General features: G+C 35.1%; 1 protein-coding gene across 1 annotated transcript in view; it reads left to right on the top strand.

Moving 5' to 3' along the window:
- Positions 1–5325: 5325 nt before the first annotated feature.
- LOC133301668 (DNA gyrase subunit A, chloroplastic/mitochondrial) overlaps positions 5326–27275 on the top strand; it is a 37339-nt gene continuing 15389 nt past the window's right edge. Inside the window, exons 1-13 of the mRNA XM_061501328.1 lie at positions 5326–5800; positions 6592–6661; positions 6801–6866; positions 11231–11332; positions 13171–13215; positions 13314–13412; positions 13518–13604; positions 17397–17467; positions 18254–18362; positions 18459–18521; positions 20183–20248; positions 20382–20470; positions 25946–25994. Coding sequence (XP_061357312.1) covers positions 5391–5800; positions 6592–6661; positions 6801–6866; positions 11231–11332; positions 13171–13215; positions 13314–13412; positions 13518–13604; positions 17397–17467; positions 18254–18362; positions 18459–18521; positions 20183–20248; positions 20382–20470; positions 25946–25994 — 1326 coding nt within the window. The 5' untranslated portion in view covers positions 5326–5390. The remainder of the gene's footprint in view (positions 5801–6591; positions 6662–6800; positions 6867–11230; positions 11333–13170; positions 13216–13313; positions 13413–13517; positions 13605–17396; positions 17468–18253; positions 18363–18458; positions 18522–20182; positions 20249–20381; positions 20471–25945; positions 25995–27275) is intronic.

Raw genomic sequence — 27275 nt, forward strand, 5'->3', positions numbered from 1 at the left:
TATTTTTGTAATATTAACTTTTTTCCCATCTATATTTTGCCTACAGCCAAACATAGACTTTATAAATGTTACCTAATTTCCCCGGTAAATTTTTTTCCAACCAAACAATTTTTTTTTACATTTTCCTACCAAACTCATTTTCCTCCCATTTCCCTATCAATAACATTTCCCTATTATTCATAAAATTTCTCATCAACCAAACGCCCCTTAAAGTTATTTTGAATTTAGTATGCTTATAATTCATTGTGATTACTAACAACTTGATACATTATTCAAACGCGCCATTTATAAATTTGGACTATTCACTGACCTTATATATCAATGTTATTAAACCGACTTGGTTATTGACCCGGTCGAGTTATTGGGTGACTGAGTCACTGGTTTAATCAGTGCATCACTGGTTCAACGCATGATCTGATAAGTATATGTAAATCTATAATTTATATTAAAAAAACAATAAATATACTTAAATACTTGTAAAAAAATACTTATTTTAAATATTTTAATATAAAAATAAGGCTGAAATATAAGTTACCCCCTTGAACTTTGACCATGTTTCAAATTACCCCCTTGTACTTTTAATTGTTTCAATTAAACCCCTATACTTTATAATTGTCTCAAATCAACAATTCTGTTAAAAATTTTACAAACTCTGTTAAGCCTCCTCACATGCCCTAAGCCCCAAATCTCAAAAATTTCTTCTCTCTGTTTTTTTTTTTGGTGAGGGGCACAACCCCAACAAAAAACAAAGAAATTACATCAAAGAGTGCCTAGCTCTGTGTACCGAGCTAAAATCAGATAAGTAAACCACCTAATATCTGGAGGGGGAATATGAAAAATCATAAAATCTTCTTGATCTAGCTTTAGAGGGAGATTAGCTAGCCAATCTATGCAAATATTTCCTTCTTTGTATGCGTGAAGCAACTTAACAATCCAATCCTTTGAGAGCCATCCCATATGCGAGACACTAAATGAGACTCACGGGATTCATCACCAGTTTTGGTGAGCAAAGTGATAGCATATGCTGAATCACTCTCCAAAATAATTTTCCTCCAACCTCCTTCCCAAGCTCTTTTCGATCCTTTTAGAATACCCCACAACTCAGCTATAACCGCAGTGCAATGGCCTATTCTATAAGAATAAGCTTCCAACCATTTACCATCAGAACCTCTAATCAGTCCTCCACAAGCAGACATACCTGGATTACCTTTAGAGGCCCCATCTGTATTAATCTTTATCCACTCATCTTCAGGGGGCACCCACCTAATAAACTTCTCAGGCAAAGCACTCCTATGAATAACATTACCATCTGTTCCCACGGATGTAATGACCTCCCTAGCAAATAATAAAATTACATCCAGATTGTACCTGTTTTCCATACTGCCCGATCCATGCATAATATCGTTTCTCCAAGACCAATCCTTCCAAACGGTTATACCAAAGATCAGCGTCCAGGGAATATTAAAGCATTTAGATGACAGCTACTTCAAGTTTTCAATTAGCCAATCCTGCAAATTCAAAGAAAAAAAATCTGGAACAACCAATTGGGGTGAAAGCCGCTTCCAAATATTACCAATACTTGAACAATCCCTCAACAAATGCAAGGTATTTTCAATATCGTGGTTACAAACCAAGCAAGTTGAGCAGCCCAAATTAAATTTGTTCAATCTACTCTTTGTTAATAACCTGTCATGTCCCACTTTCCAGAGAAATTTTTTTATTCTATGAGGTCCAAGTCACTTCTAGATTAGCTTCCACAAATCAGGTCTCCCACTTCCACAAATTTCTTCTCTCTTTATTTTTATGTTCTCCCATCTCTTATTACAATTTTCTTTGGATCTTTTCTCAATAATTTGGGATGATTTGGATTCAGCATTCAAGAATGCATTTAACCTGAGATAACTGCATACATGAATCGCTTTAGTATCTAAAAGAAACTCCTTATCATAAATCATAAAACATTAAGGACAATTCCAGTTTATATGCAGTATCGTAAGAAAAACTCATTTTCAACCAAGTAAGAAAAAACAACTTATTTTTTTAAAATCAATGCATTTTGTTACATAACTAAAAAAAAATTGACATATTGGTATGGCTAAACATGTTATATTATCTTCTGTAGACTGAAAGATCTGTCCCTTTTAATTCAGATACAAGTGTGATAAGCCTATTCAATTGTTCTAATGTAAAAACTCCAACTGCTCTAGAGTTGTATGAACTATGAAGTAGCATATGAGTTGTTGTAATTTACAATGATAACCATTGGGTACCGTTTCTCCAAAATTAAATCAACTAGATGACCTACAGATGTGAAGTCGTAACAACGGAAGGAGGGCTTCTCATCATTGCTGAATGTGGAGCATCCAACTGCATACCAAAATCATCCTACAATCAGATCGAAATCATCCTAAACTATTGAGAAAAGATCCAAAGGAAATTGTAATAAAAGATTGGAGAACGTAGAAGTAAAGAGAGAAGAAATTTTTGAGATTTGAGGCTTAGGGCATCTGAGAAAGTTTAACAGAGTTTGTAAATTTTTTAACAGAATTGTTGATGTGAAACAATTATAAAGTACAAGGGGTTAATTGAAATAATTAAAAGTACAAGGGGGTAATTTGAAACATAGTCAAAGTTCAAGGGAGTAACTTATATTTTAGCCTAAAAATAATAAAGTACACATCATTGTCCAACAAAAGATCAATCAAACATATAATATTTGTGATACTAGTGTTTCAGGTTCACTAGACGACATCTCTAACTATAAATCAAATCAAAATTTCCTGCATATTACATAATCAAGATAATTTTAGTGTTGTAGGTACATAATCTATGTAAGTTAATAAGTTGCAAATTACTCAAATATTTCAAAAAAAAAAAAACAAATCATTTGTGTTTGAGAGTGTTTAAAAAGAAGACATCAATTCATGAAAAAAAATTAGTTTCTTTTTTTCACAGATCGAGCCGGGTCACCGATTTTTACGAAAACCTGTCGGGTTACACCGGGTCACACCAATTCTGTAATATAGCCGATTCAACATAAGAATTCACCGATTTACATGTCGACCCGGCCGGATCAATTCAATTTTTATAACATTGTTATATATTGTGAGAGAGACTTGTCCAATTTGAAATAAATATTTAGTATTATAATAGCAGTAAATATTCAATATATAATATAATTTATATTTAATACATATAATCGCTCGTAATAAGTCATATAACCAATAAAATATTCAAATTTCATAACATAAATATAAAGCAAAAATAATTTTTCGTACCTTAATTTTTCATGTCAAATTTCATAACAGAAAAAATTGATTTATAAATTATTTTTCATGTTTAGTTAATAAAATAAAATAAAATTTGTACCTAAAAAAAAATTGTCGGATATGTGTCAGAGCATTGACCACGTGTCTCAAAATGTTAATCGCTTCTCGAACGCGTGTTGCTGTCTGACACACATTTTTTCAAAAAAAATTGAGTGTCGATGTTTTCTAGACTACGATAGCCGTTCGACACACACCCCTCATTTTTATAATATGGCACATGAGAAGCTTCAATGATGTCTTGCTCTTTACCATTGCTACGATAAGCACCTCTCGATCAAGATACACTCTGCTCCAAAGTATACATTCATGACTATACACAAACACTGAGCAGCTCCAGGTTAAAACAAGAAAAAAGAATTGTGATGTGTTGATTCGATAGGAAATGAGAAACATCAGCTAACAATGAGCATAATATTTAAATTTATTATATTCGGCTCATTCAAAGAGCATCATGAGACTCATTGTAAACTCACGATAGATGATTAACTTTTTCTGATAAGATTTTTGTACTCAATATACATTTATTTAAAAAGTAACAGATAACTAACATCTAATAATACCATTTAGTGTCTGTTTGAATTTTTTTTAGATTCTATTCTCTTTATGAGTAAATTTAGGTCAATAAGATTTTACAAAAATTCTTATAATAATTTTTTTTAAATAAAAAAAAATCAAAAATCAAAAATCAAAAATCAAAAGTTCATAAGAAGAGTTTTTTAAAATTATATAAGCTTTTTTTGAAATGTGTGCTTTTTTAAATAAACGACTTTTAAGCTAAAATTTGTACGAAATTATCAAATAACTTGTAGCTTATTTTTAATTTTTTTTTTTTTTTTTTGAGATTACAAGGAATTGAACACAACACCCTATACTACACATACTCCTAACACACACACCCCACACCACTAGGCTAACCCTAGTGGTGCTTTAATTTTTTTTTAACTTTAGTTTAAATGTAACTTTTATCTTAAAAAAATAAAATAACAATCATACTCTTAGTCCTATTGTGGAGCTTCTTATCTTCCGTTGGTAAAGAAATTCCATCCTAAATTCCATTCTGGCCCTTATTTTTTTTTAAAAAAAAACTTTAATGCACAAGTGACACTCATAATTTGGAGATATTACCACACAACTTTCTTGAGTTATTTTGTTCTCAGAGTACGACTCCTAAGTCCTAAGGCCTATGTTCCACTGACATTGATACGGGACACGAGATACGACACGACACAATACTCTAACACGTTAATTCTAAAAAATATTAAATTTTGACAGATTAGGACATGTTTTGATATTGTATAATATTTTTAATTTATGAGTGTATATTATATATAGTATTCAATAATTTAATAAAAAAATAAAGCTAAACTTATAATACTCATCAATTTTGCAAAAAAACATAACATATTCTAAATATTTATGTTAAACTCAATAAAATCGTAATCGTAATCGTAATCTAACGAATCTAATAGTTAGAACTCAAAATGCAACGCAACGTAATTTTTGAACATTTTTTGAGTCTTTGCAACTAGTATTAGAGTGTCGGAAAGTGTATCGGAGTGCCAGGGAATGTCGGAAAGTATCGAACACAACACTTCAAGATTTTTGAAGTGTCAGTACTTCGTAACATAAGATTAGCTCATTGCTGAAACAAAAAAGATGAGACTAATTTCCTTTCAAAAGAAATGATTTCTTTGCTGACCTCCAAAAAAATTTTAAGAATTTATTTTATCCAGAATTTAAATCCCCTTACGAAAGCAAACTCTTGGTCATTCGATTGGTAAGTGAGCTGCACTCGAGTGTTTTTTTTTTTGAAATACCGAGTGTTTTTATTTTAACTTCGACGGTATATTTTACATATTTATAAAAAATTAAATTAAAAAAAGACAAGACGCGGAAAATTCGTGCGTCACTACGAGCAACATTTCTCATCCAAATTCACAACTTCGCGCGCATGAACGCACCCACGGAAATCCAAGCGTAACACTAAAAAGGGTTTAAGAACCACTAGTCGCTGTTTAAATCCCTAAAACCCCAACTCGCACAGTTTTCTATGGCAGCTCTATGAAACCCTCTTCCATCCAAAACCCCAATCTTCTCAGCAACAACTCCTCCTCCTTAATGGCATTTTCCTCTGCGCTCAGAACCCTCAGATTCTCCCCCTTGGCACCCACGCGTCTCTCTTGGCTCCGCCACACCTCGGAGCTCCGATTCTTCTCCTCCTCCGCCCGACGTGTGTCACGGCGGCCGGCGACGGCGGTCCAAGCCGCCAGACGCCGGGATGAGCCGCTGCAAGACGGAAATGGAAGCGTCATGGTGGTGGACGAGAATAACCGGAGTGATGGAAGGGTTCTGATGACGGAGCTTCACAAAGAGGCAACTGAAGCTTACATGGCGTATGCTATGTCCGTGCTACTCGGTCGCGCTTTGCCCGATGTTCGTGACGGGTTGAAGCCCGTGCATAGAAGGATTCTGTTAGTATTGTTACGGGATTTTCTGTTAGAGGAATTTTAGAAATTTGTGAAGTAAATTGTTTTTTTTTTAATATATAATTTAATCATTTCTTCCTATATTTCGGTGATTGTGTTTGAGCTTGGTATCAAATTGGTCTCTAGCATTTATGCATCACTTGTCAGTTTGACTTTGTTATGTTAGAACTTGGTTCTGATATTGTTATGCTTTATCTTTGTAATTTTATTGTGTGAATTGTTTGTTATTGTCATTTTGCTGTTCGTGATGCTTTCACAATAAGGCAACTGGAGATGTTAATTGAAGCAGGCCTTGGTTACACGTTTTGACATTTCTCAATAAAAAACTTTTTGCTTGCATTGGTTCATGAATTGTAAGAATGTTTGCTTTACTGCATGTTTAATTTAAACCTACCATTCCTTATTTCATTCATCATGTGAAGTTTCTGAGATGGAAGCTTATAGTTTGCAGTGTAGCAATAATAAAATCTAGGGTAATGCATTTGCAGTCCTAATTGTCTATTCATGCTCTCCACTAACTACTTTTAATTGTACTATTCTAAGTTACCCTCAATTAAATGTAAACAGACATATAAAAATATTGATTACAGCTTATCTGAATACACATTATTTAAGTGAGGGAAATTTAGGAATTTATAGTTAAAAGTATTTACTGTGGATCCTTAATTGACAATTGGGAGTACGATTACCCCGATTCTTTTAACATTTTGAGTTGCTGAAATTTGACAGTTCTTACTGAGATGTGATTTCAAAGCAAAGTAATATTTTGAATGCAGATTTGCAATGCATGAGCTCAGCCTCTCATCAAAAAAACCATTCAAGAAATGTGCAAGAGTTGTTGGAGAGGTTAATATCTAGCCATAGATGTTGAATTCTTAATATTAATCAAGAATCCAATACATTCATTAGAAGTATGTTTGGACGGCATATTTTCCATTGTCATTTTTATTTTTTGATTTGCTACTATTTGATGCTGTTTTTATAGGTATTGGGAAAATTCCACCCTCATGGAGACTCTGCTGTATATGATTCCTTGGTGCGAATGGCCCAGGTAAAATAATAGTTTTTGGCTTTCTTTGTTATTTGCCCTTCATTTTAGGGGGCGTTTGGTAGAGGAGAAATTTTTTGGTGTCTGGGAATCATGATTTCCAGGAATATGATGAGAAAGTAGATTACCTAGGAATGTTGCAAAAAAGCTGTTTGGTATGCCAAAATTTTACCAGGATTATTTGGTTAAGTTTATTGAGTCTGTGTTTGGTTGATTGTAAAATATTAGCGGGAATGTGGGGTTATTTTACAAAAATAACCCCCACCTTCATTTTTTTATTCAAACATGATAATGGAGTTGTTCTTACAGAGAAACAATGGATATGGCTTTTCTTGAGCCATTGAAAAAAAATTGTAAACTCTGGAGTCGTGGAAGTTGATCCCCTCATAACTTCGAGGCTCTTCAAGTTCATTTCTTAATGCAGCTGTTTGTGTTTCAAACATCCCAAATGCATTTTCTACAGGAGAGAATTCAAGTGACTCAGATTTGATTACTAATAGCCTATTTACTAAAGCTGGAAATGAACCCTCCGTCTGAAGTACAATGCGTCTCGTCCATTGATCTTCCAATCCACCTTGAGTCTTGCCATTTTTTGTAAATGGGGTATCAAACAAGAATGGGTCAAATACACAAGTACGGATGCTACCAGGAGAAAAAGAGAAAATTCTTTCTCTTTGAAGAAAGAGAAAGAGACACCAGTTATAAAGACCAGCTGTAACACACGAAGGGTAGAATTGTCCCAAAATATCAAACAAGATTTCCTCCAATCGGGTATTTCACAAATACCACCCCTTTGGTGGTAATTTGTGGAGGTAAACTGGATCACATTTTGTTCATAACAGCAATTCCATGGCAAACTGGATACCCGGGCACTACCTAGCAAAACTCCTACCAAACGTGGCCTTTCACAAAACCTTAGTTAACTTTCCTGGTAAAATTAAAAACATCCCTCTACCAAACAGGCCCTTAATGTTATTTTGGGCCAATTGTTACTTATATGTAGACTGTAGTATCATATGCATAAGTGGGTGTTTGGTGACTGATTAATTATTGGATATAATCGTTGTAAAGGCTCTCTCAGAAAGTGGTCGAAAAAGCAATTATTTTCTCAAAATAAGCTAATCCAAACCCACTATTAAATGAGGAGGAAATGAGAGGCAATCGGAGGAATTCTGTGTCTCAACTATGTAATGGAGGTTTGATTTTATAACAAAAAAGAGGAGTAATATACAATTAACCTAGACAAGTATATCTTCTCTATACAATGAATGAATCTACCTAGACCAGAATATCTTCTCTCTGATGAAATGTCATTCTACCGCAATGTGTTTGTCATCTCATGAAATACAGGTTTAGATGCAATATGCAGTGCATTTTGGTATCACAAACTTGTTTCATTTGCGTAACTTCTTTAAACTGGAGCTCTTAAGCTGCTATTTTAGCTAAATGATTTCGCGAGTGATTGAGGCCATGGTCAATACTCTGATTCGGCGCTTGATCTTGCAATCACATTTTGCTTCTTAATTTTCCAAGATATCAAATTATCCTTTATGAATATATGATAACCAGAAGCAGACCTTCTATCGGTAAGGAAGCTACCCAATTAGCATTTGAATATCAAAAAATTTGAGTGTGACCTTTGTTTTCATGAAAAAACCCTTTTCATAAAGCACCTATGACATATTTAAGATGCGAAGCATGACATCCCGATGTTCATTGCAAGGTGAATTGAGAAACTGACTTACCACATTAATTGCAAAAAGTGATCTGAACTTGTAATCATGAGTTCGTTCAATTTCCCTATTACCTTCTGTATATTCCTGGATTTGAAAGTGTCTCCCCCTTATTTTATAGGAGTTTAGCATTTGGATCCACTTGAGCATTAACTGGCTTTGCATTCAACATATTGTTTTCGTCACGAATGTTCATAGCATATTCCCTTTGAAATCTTTGATTGAGTTACCTCTATTCGTAGAATGTATTGAAGTTTGCTAAGATCTTTGGTTTGAAAGGGATGGCCAATATAGTTTTTTATCTGAATGATGGCACAATGATCACTGCTAGTCTATGATGCACTGACACGGGACACGACACGACACAACTCGACACGCCGACACGTTAATTCTAAAAATGGCATAGTTCGACACGTTGGGACAAGTTTTGATATTAAATAATATTTTTAATATATATAACATTAGTTACATTGAAATTATATATTGTATTTATTTTAATGAATAATTTTTAAAATATATCAATTTGCTAAGTTTTATTAAACCGTTCTCCCTTTTATTTTTTCTTATCTTTTTCACTTATTCAATTTGGTTCCCCACTAGTCAGTCGTCTCATCCTTTTAAAATTATTGAATGTCCAAGTTTATATATTTGCTCTCTATTTAAAATTATAATTGTAATAATTTAAGGGTCTTTTTGTCATACAACCATTAAAATATCTGTACCCCAACCCCTCCCCCTCCCCTCCCCTCCCCTCCCCTCCCCTTCCCTTCCCTTCCCTTCTGACTAACGTCTTTATGGTGTACATTGGTAATAGGAATTGCAGCATGAATACTTTCTCCCTTTCATAAGTTTTTTATATGACCAACCCCTACTCTTCCTTCTCAACAAATCCGTTCCATCAGCGACATGCAACCAGCGACGGAGACGGAGAAGGTGGAGGCACTGACCATGACTCTCCATCTTCGACAAACCCCTTCCCCTGTGAAAACTAGCGACCAAGGACGACCTGTGACTTCGACGGAGACAACGAAGATGACCTCACAGACTATAACTTCTATAACTTTGTGATTTTCCCCTCTCTCACTCTGTTCGGAAACTTTGTTCTCTACTTTTTTTTTTTTTACAATTATTTTAAACTGAACTGCAAAGGTGCTTGCAATTGTGTCTGAAAACGTGTCCGAAGATGTTGACTTCGTGTCCGACTCGGTCAAAATCGCGTGTCGAGATAGTCAACGTGTCCTAAAATATTGACTACGTGTCGGAACGTGTCGGTATCCGACACGCTATTTTTTTAAAAAGGAGCGTGTCCGTGCATCTCAGCTGCTAGTGATATCATTGTCATTGACATATACAATAAAATAAATATTTCCTTTAGTTGAATGATGGTAAAAATAGAGTGGTTAGCTTCACTTCTTGTCCTACCAAAAATTGAACTATGCTAAATTGACCCAAATAAGCCCGAGGAGATTGCTTAAGGCTATACAGGGATTTTTGAGGATCACAAACCATGCCAGCAGACTACCCTTGAGCAACAAACCTAGGGGGTTCACCATGAAGTAAGACATTTTTGATATCTAGTTGATGAAGTGACCAATGGCATTATCACTATAGAAGGTGCAAATGGGAACACCAAATTGAGTGTGGATTTCATGATTAAAACTTTGAAAAATGTTAAACACTCTTTTGCATCAACAATAATCAAGTACAATGTGAATAGTCATCAATGAAACTATGAAAGTGATAAAGTACTTGAAACTTAATTAAGACAATACGATTAAGACCCCAAACATCGAAATGCACCAAAGCAAATAGAGATGCAGCTCAGCTACATGTTCGATTAGGAAATGAACTTACGGGTATGTTTTCTCAGCTGACAAGAATCCCAAGACAAACTAGATACCTTGGATAGGTTTGAGACCAATCTCTGCAATTTGTCAAGACTCAGATGACCTAATTGGGCACGAATAGTGAGAGGGGAATCCATGACTGAGCAAACAGGAGATGAGTTAGAGATTTGGTAGAGATTTGCTGGACTTGTGGCAATGGGCACATTGAGGATGAGATTTGCTGGACTTACGACCATGACTAGAACTCTTGGATACAAATGCAAAGAAAATCAACAAGAGAAGGAGGCATGTCAAGTTGAGAGGGTTATTTGGACAGTATTTGAAGTAAGGAGGAGCAAACTGTGTTTAGAGTGGGGACAATAAGTGAACCCAAAATCCGATCACGTTGGTAGAATATTCCGGAGGCAAGTCATAGTCGGCTAACTGCATGAGAAATGTACTCTGTCGCTCTTGTTCCTGTGCTGGTGTAATTTCTCCTTGAGCATGTTGTGTTAGGATGTTATTATGCTGGGGACTTGCTTGTGGTATTCTAGCATTATATAAATTTCTTGACCAGCCTACTTTTATGTTTTCTATTGAATGGAAGCAATAAATTTCCTTTTACTGAGAGTTCTATTCTCTGTTAGTCTTTTGGTCCTTTCAAAGAGATTTATATTCTTTTACCTAGTATATTTTGGGACCTAATATGCAATTACTATTTGAAGTGATATTTTTTGTGGATTATCTTAGACACTCACTCTTTATTTCTTTATGCTGTATTTATATGTCTTTTCAAATTTATTTTCAGGATTTCTCCCTACGTTGTCCTTTGATCCAAGGTCATGGAAATTTTGGGTCAATTGATGCTGACCCTCCTGCTGCCATGCGTTACACAGAGTGCAGACTGGAAGTATGTGTTTATCAACTATTTTACTTGTTGAATCTAAACTCTACTTGTCTAATTATATCACCTTCATTTCTATATCAAAATGTGTGACGCAATGATTTCTTCAATCAATAATTGTTTGTGCTTGTTAATCACTAAAAAAATTATACACTAATTCTAGTCATGCTAGTGTTCTGATATCAGTAATCAGACAGTTATTTCTTATCCATTTTTGTTTATTGTAGAAATTTTAAACATTTCTAACATTTAAGTAACCAGGCTTGAAAACTTATATTGATTAGATCAGTTCCGTTTTCAAAAGTGTTAGAAGGAAAAGAAATTTGAAAGATCATATGAATTCTGGATATCCATGATGGATATACATGTAAAAAATCAATCATCAGTGGGGCTTTCACAATATTGGTTTTTACTTGTTCTGCCTAAAGATCTGAAGTCAGAAGTATTTGGTCTCAAGAAACTACTGCATGGTATATATTGGCTGCCAAAAAATTGTTAAAATTGGGTCTCATAGGATTAAACTAGCAAGGAACTTCTAGGAAATGTGAAGTTTTTGGTTTGGTAAACATGAATGTTGGTTGCTATCTCTAGCATTGTCAAAACTCAAGTGTCGTGTATATTTGGTCCAGTTCTTGAGTTTTAGTTGATTGTTGCTTGGTAAATTTGTATTGTTTGGACATGATATGGCTATAGGGTGTCTTATCTGAAGTTCTGTCGTTAATAAGTGATCATAATTGAGATTTTCTGTTTAAAAGGTCTTTTTCCTTTCCTTTTTCAATTTTTCTATTGTGAGGTTGTTATGAAAGAACATGACTTATGGACTTTGTGTTTAATAAAACCCAATGAGTCTTCATCGTTGTGATTTTTAGACGGTGTTGGAAGTGCACTTTGAATCAGTGTTTTAAAACTCGGACCGGTAATCGAACCGGTCGAGGTACTGGGTCATTGGGTCACTGGTTCAACCGGGTTCAACCGGGTTGAACCGGTTTTACTGTTCACATATTAAAAATATAAAAATATTACTTATATTAATAAAAATTCATATAAGAAAACTATCAATGAGCTTCAAGAAATAAATTGGTTTTCAATGATAGCAAATATTATATACTTCTAAGCTTCTAGCTCTAGACCATATCCTAATATTGGATTAAACCATGCAATATAAGTTAAATGCACTTTTTGTGCTTGACATGATACGGATAAATTAAATTATGATAACAAATAGTATGCATGAAATATACACTATAAGAAAAAAGTGTCCACCGTTGAGATGAGATCATGAGACCATCAGTGTTTATCACCACTTAACTTCATGAGATCATTATAAGATGCAACTAAATTACATAAACGAACTACACTAATCTAAAATACCTTATTATTTTCACCTTACTTTTAATCATATTCATCATAAAATATGAATATGATTTAATTCAAGAGTTCTTATCAACAACAAAAAATTTGACCAAAAAAAAAAAGAAAAAAAAAGGAAAAACCGGTTTAACCCGAGTCAACCGGGTCGCCGAGTCACCGGGTTTCGGCCGGGTCAACCGGTCCAATCCGGGTTGACTGCATAACCGGTCCAACTACCCGCTCGGACCGGGGAACCCACCGAGTCCCGGGTCGACCCGGCCGGTCCGAGTCGGGTTTTAAAACACTGCTTTGAGTACTAATTTAATGATAAATAGGATTTGATGTTAAGGGATCAACATGAAGTTTAATTTAGTCTAAAGTAGTTGTTCAGAGTGTTGGATTTGTTTTTGTTGTCTTACATGTTTATTGAATTGATTTGACATACTGGCAGACATTTTGAAGGATTGTATTTGGTTCTTGGTCTGAATTTGCAGGAACTGACTGAAGCAATGTTGTTAGCAGATCTAGAGCAAGATACAGTCAGTCACTGCTGTTATTTGCCCTGTGATTTATAGTTTTTCTGATTTAACTTAACATAATAACTGAAATGCATTTTTGTATTTGTTTCTGGTTGCAGGTTGATTTTGTCCCAAATTTTGATAATTCACAGAAAGAACCATCACTTCTACCTGCTCGTCTTCCAACCTTATTATTGAATGGTTCTTCTGGGATTGCGGTGATTTTGGGTCCCCTTTTGCATATTTGAAATAACTGCTGATATTTATTCATTGACAAATCAAGCATTTTCTCATGCAGAGCTGTCAATTTTTATCTTCATCAGGTTGGCATGGCGACTAATATCCCTCCCCATAATCTAGGAGAAGTAGTAGAGGTGCTCTGTGTGTTGATACATAATCCAGAAGCTACTGTGAGTGCCAAATCTTGATTCTCTCTCTTTCTCCCTCTTTTTTTTTTTTTTTTATAAAACACGAAATCCATTTAGAAAAAAAGAGATACAAAAATACAGTCAGGTGCACCGCTGAACACCCAGTTTGGAAAAAATATTTAAAGACTACAGACTGACAATGGTACTGAATATATCAACCAATAACTTTCACAATTTATTTAGGAGGACAATGATATAGTTCATGAACTCACATGTGTAGATACCCCTCAAAAGAATGGGTTGCTGAGAGGAAAAATCATCTCCTGCTTGAAGTGGCTAGAGCATTACTTTTCTAGACATATGTTTCGAGCTCTTATTAGGGAAAGGATGTGATGACTGCAGCATATTTGATCAACATCTTGACTCTTGACCTCTTTTCTTTCTTCCAAACCTTTTAAACTTCATTTTCACCAAGGTCTCTAGTTAGACAAACCCAATTTTCTCCACAAATACCAAACAGCCTGTTCCACAAGACACTAGCTGATTGACAATGTAAGAACAGATGTGTAACTGATTCTAAACTGTTCATGCACATGACACAAATATTAGATGAGATGGCTGTGTTAGGTCCTGAATCTGCAACAAATCATTAGTATTGATCCTATTCAGTGAATGAGCTTTGAATTTCCAAATAATTTATCTAGAATGAATTTCTGTCTATTAGGAAAATGTTAGTTAAACACATTCACCCCCACCCTCGCAAGTGGTGGTTTCATGGGGAGCTCTTTTTTTTTTTTTTTTCTTTTTTTAAGGAAATATGTGTTAGCTATTTAAATGATATCCTTATGTCTTATTTTTATTGTCTGAGTTTCAACACTTACAATTTTGAAGTTATCTGTTATTAGGGATTTGGATTGTAGTTAGATTTAAATATAAATTCATAGGTGCTGAGAGGAATTCTCTTATGCCATTCCAAGTATTCTAAAAAGTTCAAGTAAATGAAAGAATGACCAGGATCATAAATATCCTAATTACTTTTGTAAAGAACCAATTCAACCCAAAAGCTTAAGCTATTGGGTGAAGCTACATTAATGGTTTTATATATCTCAACAACTTTAATTGCAATAATTGGTTAGTCTATTTACATTATTTTCATATTTTCCAACACCTTCAATGCTTGAGGCCAGCTTAAATTAGATTATTAAGCACTTAAATTTAATAAATTTATGTATATTCACTATTTTGCATTAATTTGGTGGGTATATAGTTTAGAGTTGGTAAGTGTAGTGTTTTGTGTGCAATTAACCACAATACACTCGCTCATGTGTACGCCACCTTAACAAGTAATTTAGAGATGAGAATGAGTATCGTACCCATAGAGATGATTAAATAATGATATCTAAAGCAAAGTTTACTAGTATTTGCTTAGGAGTGAACATTGAACAAATCATAAGGTTGAGTTTATGCAAATATATATTAAATGACAATGATTGAAGGTAAAAACAGTATAAGAGAATGTATAGAGTAAAGGAAATCAGAATAAGAAGTGACTAGGTGTTGATTTCCCTAAATGCTATACCATCCCCAGGATGGATGCTCTGACAGCTGCTACTACAATTTAATTTAGTTAACTAGAATTGCAATAGCATGCGAGTATTTTCCAATAACTACACAATTAAAGATCTGAACCTTCTGTGATATATTCCTATGTTAGATCTGAACCCAGAAACCGGTTAAGCTCTAGTTCTTTAGGCTATGTGCAGTAATGTACCTGAAGTTTACAAGGGGTAAATGTGCATGACATCTCCCACAACACATTGCTTAATAAAGGGGTAAACCAGGTTACTTTCCAACCACGAGATTCACAATACTTTGCTAAAGATGACCAGTCAATAATCAAAGTAAACATTCAAATTAGTATTAAGCAAATTGAAATTAAATTGGTTCACAGAAGTCAAAGATCCATGGATGAGTACATCATTTGGGTACTTTCTCAACCAAAGTTACAACCAAAAACACCATTGTTCCTAGGAAATCAGGAATAAAACAGAGAGTAATAGAACAAAGTAAAACGAATAGAATAATTCAGATCCAAGCTTGTCCATGTGAATGCATCCTAGCCTTCACCAATTCCTTGTCCCTTTTGCAATCCGTCTTGCATCCAGTACAATCTTGTGACTTAGCTAAAATAGCAATTTTCTCTCAATTCTCTGCACTCACTGACCAGTGTTCTCAGCCAACGAAGCACGGACTCGCTTTTTATCTGAAAAAATACGCGTCCGACACGCGTCCGACACGTGGTCAATATTTTAAGACACGTTGACCATTCCGACACGCGATTTTGACCGTGTAGGACACGGTCAAGTGGCAAAAAAGTAAAATTTTTGAAATCAATCACCACGGCCAAGCATTCCGTCGCCGTTGCCAAGAGTGCTTCGTTCTTCTTCCTCGCCTCGTTCTTTGTCTTCCTCGCGTTGCCCTCGGCCTCACTTCATTTCTAACTTGCTGTTGCAGATCCACGACTTCCGTCTCTGCTTTCCACTGCGCCGCCCCTTCTTGCTGGTTTGGTGACACGAGCTCTTTGCGCTGCCCCTTCTCGCTGGTTTGGTGACACGAGCTTGTGATGGTAGACGGCGGCTGCACTTCTCAATCAATGAAACAATAAAATTAGGGTTTCATTTTAATTTGAGATTGGCCTGGGGTTGGACCATTTAGTGTGGGCTAAAAATTGAACTTCAACTTTGTACTAAAAAATAATAATAAATATGAGTCCGTGCAACAACACCTTCCTTTAATATATTTTATCTATTTTTCAAATGAATAAGATATAAAATAATATATATATATATATATATATATATATATATATATATATATAAATTTGTGCAACAACAGCTTTTATTTAAATATGTATTTGACTGTCAACCAAAAAAAATGTATTTCACTTATTTAAAATATAAAACATAATAAATCAATTTTATATTTGAATAAAATGGGATTATAATTAAATATTAATCATTAATTATTTATAATATATATTTTTATGAAAATAAAACTAAATTATTAAATACTAAATATAATATATACTTCATAAATTAAAAATATTATTTAACTAAAACGTGTCCCAACGTGTCGAAATTCACATTTTTTTAGAATTGACGTGTCGAAGTGTCGTGTCGTGTCACGTGTTGCGTGTCCGTGTCGGTGCAACGCAGTTCTCAGCTATGTACTCTCAGTCGTTTTATGCCTCTTTCTTTATTTCTTGTTAGCTTGATTTCCTCAAGAGCAGTCAGGTGTCCTTTAATCCAATGTTAGGAATTCTTCTCCCCAAAAGGAGACATAAAGTTGTCATTTTAATCCCGAAAGGAATCTTGGTGCACGTCAGTTGCAACCAATTTTTTCACCCATAGCTGGAATCTTTTGCCTTTTCCTCTTTTTACTCGTGGTCCCCACCTTTTTGCTTTCATCATTCGTTAGTCATGCTTCTCATTACTTTCCTTCTTAATGCTGCAGCTCCATACCTCACATCCATTCTGCAAATATAAGCATAACTTCATTTAGATTATAAACCTACCAAATATTCTGATTCCTCTTCCTGAGTTTTATATTATGCATGGATTATGACCATTTAACCGAAAAACATCCTGAAATTAGTAACGAATCAAGTCTGTAATCATTAAGAATAATTCTTTAGAGTTAACAGTAAGTGATATAATTCTCAAGAAATGAAATTTATTACTTTTCACCCACTATTCTATGTGTTTTGTAATCTCAGTATTCTTCTCCTTCTTCCCTCTTTAATTAAATTTTCTGATTAATTTTGGTATGTTGTAGCTGCAAGAATTGCTTGAATACATGCCAGGACCTGACTTCCCAACAGGAGGGCTGATTATGGGAAATCTTGGGTGAGTCTACAAAGTTCTTGGAAGTATCTCCTTTTTATGAATATTTGATAAACATTTTTACGACTTTTTTGTGTTGGCTGACAATTTTGTATTATCTGTGTCATTATACACTTTGAAAATGCTGCTCATTATGTTCCTTCTTAATTGACAGTGGCAATAGTTGAAACTTGGAAATCTGTATCTGAAAACTCCAAAAAATATTATTATGATCTATTTTTCATACAAGAGGTGAATTCTGTATGAATAACAGAAATCTCTTAAATGTGCAGTAAATTTGTAAGTAGTGTTGTGAATCTGTAGTAAACTTGTGAATCTATAGTAAAATTGACTCGTGAATCTAGGATAAGATTCTTTAACAGAATAACAGCATAATAATCAGTTTTATATTTACAACAACAATTCAATTATGAATAACTTATCAGTGCCTACATCAGTATACATGGAGTATATTTTGGTGATGGTATATGGATTGTTGATATGATGAATAATAAGTTATTTGCACCTTGATTTCTTGCACACTTTAAATTGAAAATTATTGATTACGTACTAGAAATTGAGAATTTTAGAAAAAATAAAATGAGACTTGGAGAAAAACTGGCTACTTAGTTATAGAAGCTTGTGAAACTTGAGACCCGTGTGACCTTGTTTTTAATCATTATATTTGACAAACCTTCATAAGTAATTGTTGTAACATTTTTTAGTTGTATCAAATTTTTTGTAATTTTTTTTTTTTACTTTACTTTTTACTATGTATATATAGTCTGATATATACTCATTTTTCTTAAGGATCTTAGAGGCTTACCGTACTGGCCGAGGACGTGTTATTGTCAGAGGGAAAACTGATATTGAATTGCTTGATTCTAAGACAAAACGGACTGCAATAATCATTAAAGAGGTGGCACTATAGATTCTCTCAGATTTTGACATTAGAAATGCTTGCTTTACTTTCTTTGGGAAGTTGAATAGAAATTCTGTTTTATGATTGGAATAGGTTCCTTATCAGACGAACAAAGCAGCTTTAGTTGAGAAGATTGCTGAACTTGTAGAAAACAAGGTATTACCGTGTTTCAATATGATTTTTTTCAGTATGATGTTAATGTCAATTTACTGTTGTCTTCTTGAAATTGCACGCCCACTTACATTTGTGTAATGTGAAATAAGATATTTTCCGAGGGATAGAGATGACATGGGGGTGTTTGGAAACATCTAATTACTAGAAATGTGAATGCCGTGAGGCTAGTGTTTAAATATAAGGAAATTTAAAAAATGGTTCATATGGAAACCAATTTTTAGATAAGACCAGTTCTTAAAAAACCCATTTCGAATTTGGTTTTTTTAGTCCAACTTTTCCATGTTCTGTCTCCTTTTCTCTCCTTCAGTTATATATAAGGGTTTTTATTAGATACAATATAATTGTAGGGACCACTAATTCATCTAATGGTCAATTAACATGATAATTTTTTTGAATTTAAATAAATTCAAAATAAATTAGACAAGAATCTGTTTAAAACAAATTTTAACCAAACTAAGGTTTTGAGTTAAAACTAGATACGAAATAACCTAAATTTATATGACCAGTTTATCTTTAAACAGTTCTAATTTCTAAATAAGTTTTGAGAGTTGCCTAACTGCCCCTATATTACAGTTTACTGAACATCTTAATTGTGACTTTTTGCTGAGTTGACATAGTTGGTAAACTGTGTTGTCTTTTCATGGGCTCGTGATTTCCTATTAGATATTTTGGAGTTATTGTGTTGCCTTTGTAACTGTTTTTAACCTTTTAGGCTCATTTCTTCTTAGTTTTATACTTCAGAGATTTCCACTTTGTTTGCTTCTAATTTTGTTGGGTTCTCCATTCTCTTGGATTTGAAAGTTGGTGAATCTATCTACTTTTCTTTGGCATAAACTTATTCAAGTTTCACACGGTTTGTCTTCTAATGTATGACTGTGATGTCAACCCTTTTCCTTTTATACATTCCCCTACCGTATCCTTTTGCTCTTTCCACTTTGTTATGTGTCAAAATTATATTTTATAGCTGCTGTTAGTTTCTTCTATTTCTGTTGTAAAACTGTTACTATAACATTTTTGCCAAGTTATGCTATTAGTGGTTCTCCAGTATGTTGTTATATATTGAAAGGTGATCCGGTTGGCGGTAATGGCTCAAGTGTGGGAACAGTATTCGGTTGCTTGAATATTATTTTTTCTTATTGAAGTATCCATATATGTGAGAAAACTGCATGATATTTTGATTATATCATCTATATCAGGAAATATTCTGTAACATATTTTGTTCCTTGATTTAGGCACATTTAATTGTATATTTTAGTCAATTAGGAAATCCCCAAATACAGGATTCTGAAATAAGATATTTTCCTTTTCTGTCAAGGTTGACTGTGTATAAATCCAGCTTATGTATGTATCAGTATTATCATCTATAATAGAAATACATTCTGCAAATTCTGAGAATATATATAATTGGACAAGCAGATAGCTTGTAGATTTTTTGTTATACTCGTATCTTGTCAACACATGCAAACACAACACACTTCGATACAGGTTTTGTTTATGGATTTTATCTTTTTAACATTATAAAATGTTAGACTTTTTGCTTGGGGAAGGGGGAGGGCTTATGCCAAGCCTTTGTTAAACATGCAGCTAGCATGTAAATTTTGTATCCTAATTTTGTTTTAAATTTTTTACTTTTTTTTTTACAGAGTTTAGATGGAATAAGTGATATTCGGGATGAAAGTGATCGTTCTGGAATGCGTGTAGTCATTGAGGTAAAATATATAAATATGGCTCTGCTCCTATATTCTCTTATTGAATGGACACATACAAAAAAGGGGAGAAAAATTAGAAAAGGAAAAAGATACTTTTGACACTAGATGCCGACTAATTTCATCCACTTTCTAGCTGAAGCGGGGATCAGACCCAATGATCGTTTTGAATAATCTTTATCGCTTGACATCTCTGCAGTCTACATTTAGCTGTAACATGGTGGGGTAAGTTGGTTGTAGTTTTATACATGTTTTGAAAAAGTTAATTTAAATACTCTGTTCACTGCTGCTACCTTCTGATGATTGATTGGTATTTTTTAACCATATCTAGGATTTGTATTTCGATAAATAAATATCTTTTGGAATGTTTCTGCACTCATTGGACCTCCTGGTGGCCTACGGGATTCTTTTAATGGGATATAACTTGTATTTGTGGATATTTGAGAAAACGTTTGTTGGGCAAAACTTCTTGGTTATGTGATAGGTGTAGGAAGATGAGAAATGGGATTCAAGCCCATAAGAGAAGTGGTGAGAAGAGTGATGAGATGGCAAGTCCTAAAGGGAATAACAAAATGTAGGTTGTCAAGGAGAGAGAAAGGAGGTTGATTGAGGAAGTGGACAGCTTGCAACATTTGAATGGAGTGCATGAATTGGGATGTAACGGAATGCATGAGACAGTGGGTTATAGGGGAGGGAAAATGGGAGTATAGGGGGTATTTGATTTCTGATAAGTCTTTTGGAAAAGGGAATTGGGAACTCTTCAGGATTGGTCGTTTCTTGTAGGTGGAGTTGTCATTCTTCTTGTTTATTCCTTTTGTTATTGTGTCTTTCTACTCTTGAACTTTCTGTTTTGCATTTGGGTTGCAGAGTTTGTTATTATCAAATTGTAATTTGGGTATTGTTCTATTGGAATTTGCTTTAGGGGGTTGTTTCCCCAACTTAGTTGTTTAATCAATTTTCTAGTACTAACATTTTGGTAACAAAGCCTCCGGGGCAATGAGTGGTTTGGTCAAGATTGGAGGTAAGAGTGGAAGAGGTAGCAAAGAGAATGGAAGCACTGGAGCAACGACAACGCTTTGAAGGCATGAATGGGAGAATCAATGGGGTTAAGGAGTCTAATCATCAATTGAGAGATACTCTGCTTGAGTACCTAGAGCGCGTGGAGCAACACACGGACAGGAAAGAACGGGATAGTTGCAATGCGACCAAGAAGGGAGAGAATGGAGATAGAGAATCGTGAAATGTTGGGAATGTTAGGGAAGAGGAACGGTTGTGGAAGGTTGAGGTTCCATACTTTGACGGCAAGCACTTGTATGGCTGGATCTACAGAGCTGAACGATACTTTCGTATCCATAGAGGATTCCAGCCAACGAGCAAGTAGAGATGGCGTCGATTTACTTGGAGGGGAATGCCCTCAATTGGTTCTAGTGGTGGGAACCTATAAATCCGACAATCATGTGGGATGGATTCTGTATCAATGTATTCCAGAGGTTCCATAGTTCTTTTTCTAGAAATCCTTATGAGGCCCTTATGCTCATGCAAGAGGGCATGGTAGCGGAGTATCGTGAGCAATTTGAGCTAATGTTAGCACTACTCCATTATGCTGCTAAGGAGATGATGTAGGAAGCCTTCTTGATTTGCTTGCGAGAAGAGATAAGGGTTGAGGAGCGCCTACACAACTTGTGGAGCTAAATCGTATCATGGCCTTAGTTTCATAAGGGTTGCATTTGTGACGAAAGAAAGTTGCAAAAAGCAGGAGTCATGGTTACATTCTCTTTTTCTAATAGGAAAAGTATCTCTATTGATGGTGTGCTTTGTGAATGAAGAAACGACAAAACTTGTGGTAATTAGGCACTGGCTGTAGTGACCACATGTATGGAGATAAGGTCTTCTTTGAGCTAGATGAATCTTTCTGCGTCATCATCAACTTTGGTGTCAACTCCAAAATATCTGTTATGGGAAAAGGAAAGGTCACTCTCCATACCAAGGAAAACTCCACCCACACTATTTGTAATGTTCTTGTTGTTCCAGATTTAAAACCAACTTACTTATGATACGACCAGAAATCAATAAAGGATTTGAAGTGATACACCAAAAAGAAGAACAGAAAATAGTGTCTTTATTGCCAAATGGTTTGCAAGGATTAAAGAGAGGAACTATCCTCTCCAAAAGGGAAATTCGCTTTCAAACTGAGCACTTTCTGTTACTTTTTATGAAATGTAAATGTGTAGAAGTGTGTGATAACAATAAAGTCATTTCGTTATATAGTACCTACTCTTGAATTGACTTTACAACTAACTAACTAACTAGTTCAAGCTCCTAATAAAAGACTCAAACTAATCCAATCTGATATATCTCTCCAAGTCCTGTGTTCCCTTGTATTTGTCTGTAACAATACCTCCTTGCTGGGAAACAACCTTGTCCTCAAGGCTGAAAATGAGAAATGCATCTCCTTCAGTTGGACAATTGGACAAGTGTCCCAATGGCATGTGAAGAAATAGTAGGGTATTCGACAGATTAGAAGACAAATTGACCAAGGGAAAACAAACCAAGGTATCTCCTCTATATTTCAAAAAATAGTGTTACCAATTTTACTGACTAATTCCTACAACTTAAAAAATAGAATTCTGAATTCCAAGTTAAACAAATGTGTAATGGTATTGCTTTTTATCAAGCAGCTTCACAGCGGTTCAAAGGCGGCAACTCTACAAACCAGATCCACAAGTCTAGCGTCAGTTAGCATCCCAAATTCACTTGAATGCATGGATTCATAACAAATAGTCAGAGGAATGAGGAGCTCATCAAACGTTACACAACAATTATTTAACTTCTCTAAGGCAACTCCATTAGGAAAATTCCAGAACCTCGAAAGAATTGCGGCTCTTAAACCTTCTGGAATCTAGTGCCTCATGTTTGCAATTCTGCAGATTGTCTTTTTTGAACAACTAATCGATAAGAGAAGACAAAAAAATTAGCATGAAATTGCAGCTAAAGAAGCACTTGAATATGCTGGACTAATTAAGGGTAATTGAGCGTTGGGGCTGTCTCACTTGAATGGAATTGAAACTAAAGAAACCCCACAGGTAAGGGCAGTACTCAAAACAATCAAATCAAAAGCCAATATTCTAATTTGTCGCATACCCCTAACAAAAAATATCCCAATAGATGAAATTTCAGGAACAAGTGAGTGAACAACAAAATCTAAGAAACCTGAAGAAGCATGGTTATGCTTTTGAGAAAACAAAATCCTCTTCTTTCTTTCCTTCTTTTTAGCTTTCTTGTGTGGTTTTGTTTCAGCCATTGTCCTATCTTCGAAAAGCTTCAGGTACAATGCTCCCTCCATGCATTTCTTTGGTCGCTTCATGACTTTCTTCACACACCGGTTTGGTTGCGTCCTAGTCATCGTCTTGTGCTTATGACTTGAGGATAAAGGTACAAAGAAGCGATTCCTTGGACTGGAAGGAAGATGACCCAACTCTTTCCACCTTTCGAGTTTTTGCCTGCACTTTCTTGCTTCACAATTTTGTCGTCCTTCGAATGCTTCCGAGGCTTTTCTTTTGTCGAGTTAAACGCACGTTTCCCCAATAATAACAATTTCCCTATTGCTGTATAGCTAGATGAACTAAATTTTTTGTTTGAGATTTTCTTCTTTGATGCACGCCCATTAAGCCCAAAGGTATGATGAATTTGGGCTTGGCCCATTAAGCAAAAGTTTTGACCCATTTTACAGAATTCCAACTCTGTTCTAACACGTGCTTCCTCCACGAAACCGGACGCTTCCTCTTGGACGTAATAGGCACACCCACAATAGTGCATATCTGTCACACGCGGGTTGGACTTAGGCGGCTCCGATGTAGGTGAAGGCACAAGAGGATCTCCTATGGTGCGCTTCTCCATTACTTCGGCTGTGGTCTTCTCCAGTTGCGCCTCATCCTCCATGGTTCTTTGATTTAGAAATACATTTGCTTCCAAGAGTAAAGGCTCAAAAGGAATTATTGAATCTCCATCATCTTTTTTCGCTACTGGATTTAGGTATGTCTTCTACCATGACTTGTAACACCTCCTGTGAGTCTTGCTTCTGCTCTATATCGGTGTTCTCCTTCCTTAACTCTAGTATATCTTTCATCCTTGAGTCATGCCTCAAGACAATCACATAGATCCATTTTTTCATTTTCATCTTCTGTTTCAGTTTCCTTTATTCTTGCTATCGGTTTCGAATCCACCTCCTCGTGCGCCTTCTCTAATATTTTTGTTTCTTGTTTCTTCTTGGTGCCATGCTCCTTTTTTTCATCAATAACACCCATGACAGAAAAAATATCCTCTGTCCAAGATTGTGTCTTCTTGATTTTAAAGGCTGGCTTTTCCTCTTCAGTATCATCTTTTGCCAGAATGTGAGACCTATCTTTCATCTTTTGACTCCTTTTTTCTTGTATCAGTTTCTAGCTTGAAACTACATTCGCTTGCATTTTCTCATCCTAAACAGTGCCATTGAAAGCATGCCATTTTTTTATTTCGAAGATTGATGTTTCCTTCTCAATCGGTGCATTTAGGATCTTTAATATTTTCTGGAATGCTTCTTTGAATTTTGTATCGTTGGTCCTGGTCTTAAGATGCTTACCCGAATTCTTCAGAGCTCCAAGATATAGTCCCATGGCTTTCACCCCCTCAGATTCGGCAGGTCGGAGCAATTGATACGACCAGAAATCAAGAAAGGATTTGAAGAAGTGATACACCAGAAAGAAGAAAAGAAAATAGCGTGTTTATTGCTAAATTGTCTGTAAGGATTACAAAGAGGAACTATCCTTTCCAAAGGGGAAATTGAGCACTCTCTATTACTCTCTATGAAATATAAATGTGTAGAAGTGTGTGATAACAATGAAGTCTTTCTGTTGTATAGTACCTACTCTTGAATTGACTTTACAACTAACTAACTAACTAGTTCAAGCTCCTAATAAAAGCCTCGAACTAATCCAACTGACTGGCTTGTGATATATCTCTCCAAGTCCTCTGTTCCCTTGTATTTATGTCCATAACAACTTAGTGTGGGACAAGGTCCCTTTTTCAAATACCATGGTATCAGAGCCAATGGTTTGGTTGGGCGGAGTATTTGGAGGTAGTGATGTAGTTGAAAAGGCCTCTACAGAGGCTAGTGTAACTCCAATACTTGAAGATGTTTCCGTAAAAGCTTACCCTTAATGGAGAGCATGATGTTGAATGTTGGGACTCACTTACGGGAAGAATGTATGAAATTCATGTTTGAGTGGTAAAGTTCCCACATTGGTTAGAAATGGACCAAATGAAGACCATATAAGTGGAAAAGCCCATAGATTAAATGCCTTAAGATTGGTAGAGTTGGTTGAGATGTGATGTCAAACTCAATTATCGTGGTTTGTCGCCTTAGCCCATGTATTGGAGGTATTCCTTGCAAGGGTTTTGGGCTCCTCCCGTACCACTTAACAAATACTTCCCTTGTAATTTTGTTCTTACTGATATTGGTATCTCATCGATACAGTAGCAGTAGACAAATATTAAAATATACTCTAAATACTTATGACTTCTTCTTGTTCTATAATCCAGTTTGTATCAATTTTTCGTCAGCTTATTGTTTCACTGCACTTGGTTATGTAATATTTGAGTTATTATACTCTATTTGTACTTCATCTCTTAATTTGAACATGCCTTTTTGTCTTTTATTTGTAGAATTCTTAATGGACAACCTAAACTAATGGGGCTCAAGGAATTGCTTCAGGTGAGTACATACTGGTGTTGGAAATCTACTGTGTTTGCCCCATCTCTTCTATATTTTTATTTTATTTATTTTTTGAATGAAAAGTTCTTTCTCTTGCCTTCCAGCGTAGCTTAAAATTGATTTGTTTGTCAATACTTACTGATATTCTTTAATAACTTTGATGTCCATGTGTAATACAGTGATACACTGATGTACAAATTCAGAAATGTTTTAGATTTAGGTTTTCCTTTTTCAAGTGATTTTTACATCTTTTGAGTCATTGGAGGTAATTTGTGATAGAGTTCAATCGCACGAATTGGTCCATGCAGCCAAGCCCACCTAATGAGATAAGACTTTGTTTAGTTTGTTGTTGTTACAATCATTAGAGTAAATATTGGCTTCCACAAATACTAATTTAGCTTAGCTGATTGTTAATTTTCTTTGCTCGATTGTACACCAGGATATCATGTACTTTTGTTGATTTTATAGTTGTTATAATCATCTGTATTTGTTGTTCAAAGGCTTCTTTGCATTTCCTTTGCTTATTATACATTTTATTCCATCTCCCTTGGCTTACGCGTTGTGGACAACTGAGCGAGCAGCATAGTGCAAGTGAATGAATGTTTAAATACTTCTCAAGCCAATTCGAATAATTTCCTGATATGTGGTGTTAGGTAGAAGTAAAGGACAGCTATCAAGCAAAAAGAATAACATAATTTCAGGCCACTTTTGATGGTGGGAATCTGTCTACTTGCAATAAAATAATTTTGATGGGCAAAGATTATTAATAAAACATCATTAGGTCTAGCTGAGAGAACCTTGGTCATAAGCTTATAGACACCAGTAACCTAGCTTATGGGTCTTTAAGCCTTCACTTTAAATGATCTGTCTTGTCTTGTCTTAGGAAACAAGGTCATCATGTACTTATGGATCTCTAAGCTTCCACTTTGAATGATCTGTTCTGACTTTCTTAGGAACCAATGTCATCATGGAGGTAGAATTCATGCCAAATGTATCTTGCCATTGCAATTAAAGTAGCAAAATTCTTCCATGATCTTCCTTAACAAAGTCCCAACAGTTTTGAAAGAAGGCAATCATGTAGCCATCAGGCCTTTCAGCCTTTTCCCTGCCCAAACTCAAACTCCAAACACCAAATAGCTTTTTGAACTTCCTCTTCTTCAAAAGGCCTCTCTAGCCAATAGACCTTCTTTTGAGTGTTAGGTGTAATATAAATTGCCCGTAAGTCTTTCTGTACAAGTTGTAGAAACTAGTATTTCACCTACTGTCAAACCAAGATTATAA

This window comes from Gastrolobium bilobum, unplaced genomic scaffold (genome assembly GCF_033153095.1).
Source record: "Gastrolobium bilobum isolate Gb01-03AN ecotype WA unplaced genomic scaffold, APGP_CSIRO_Gbil_v1 utg20349, whole genome shotgun sequence".
Taxonomy (NCBI): Eukaryota; Viridiplantae; Streptophyta; class Magnoliopsida; order Fabales; family Fabaceae; genus Gastrolobium; species Gastrolobium bilobum.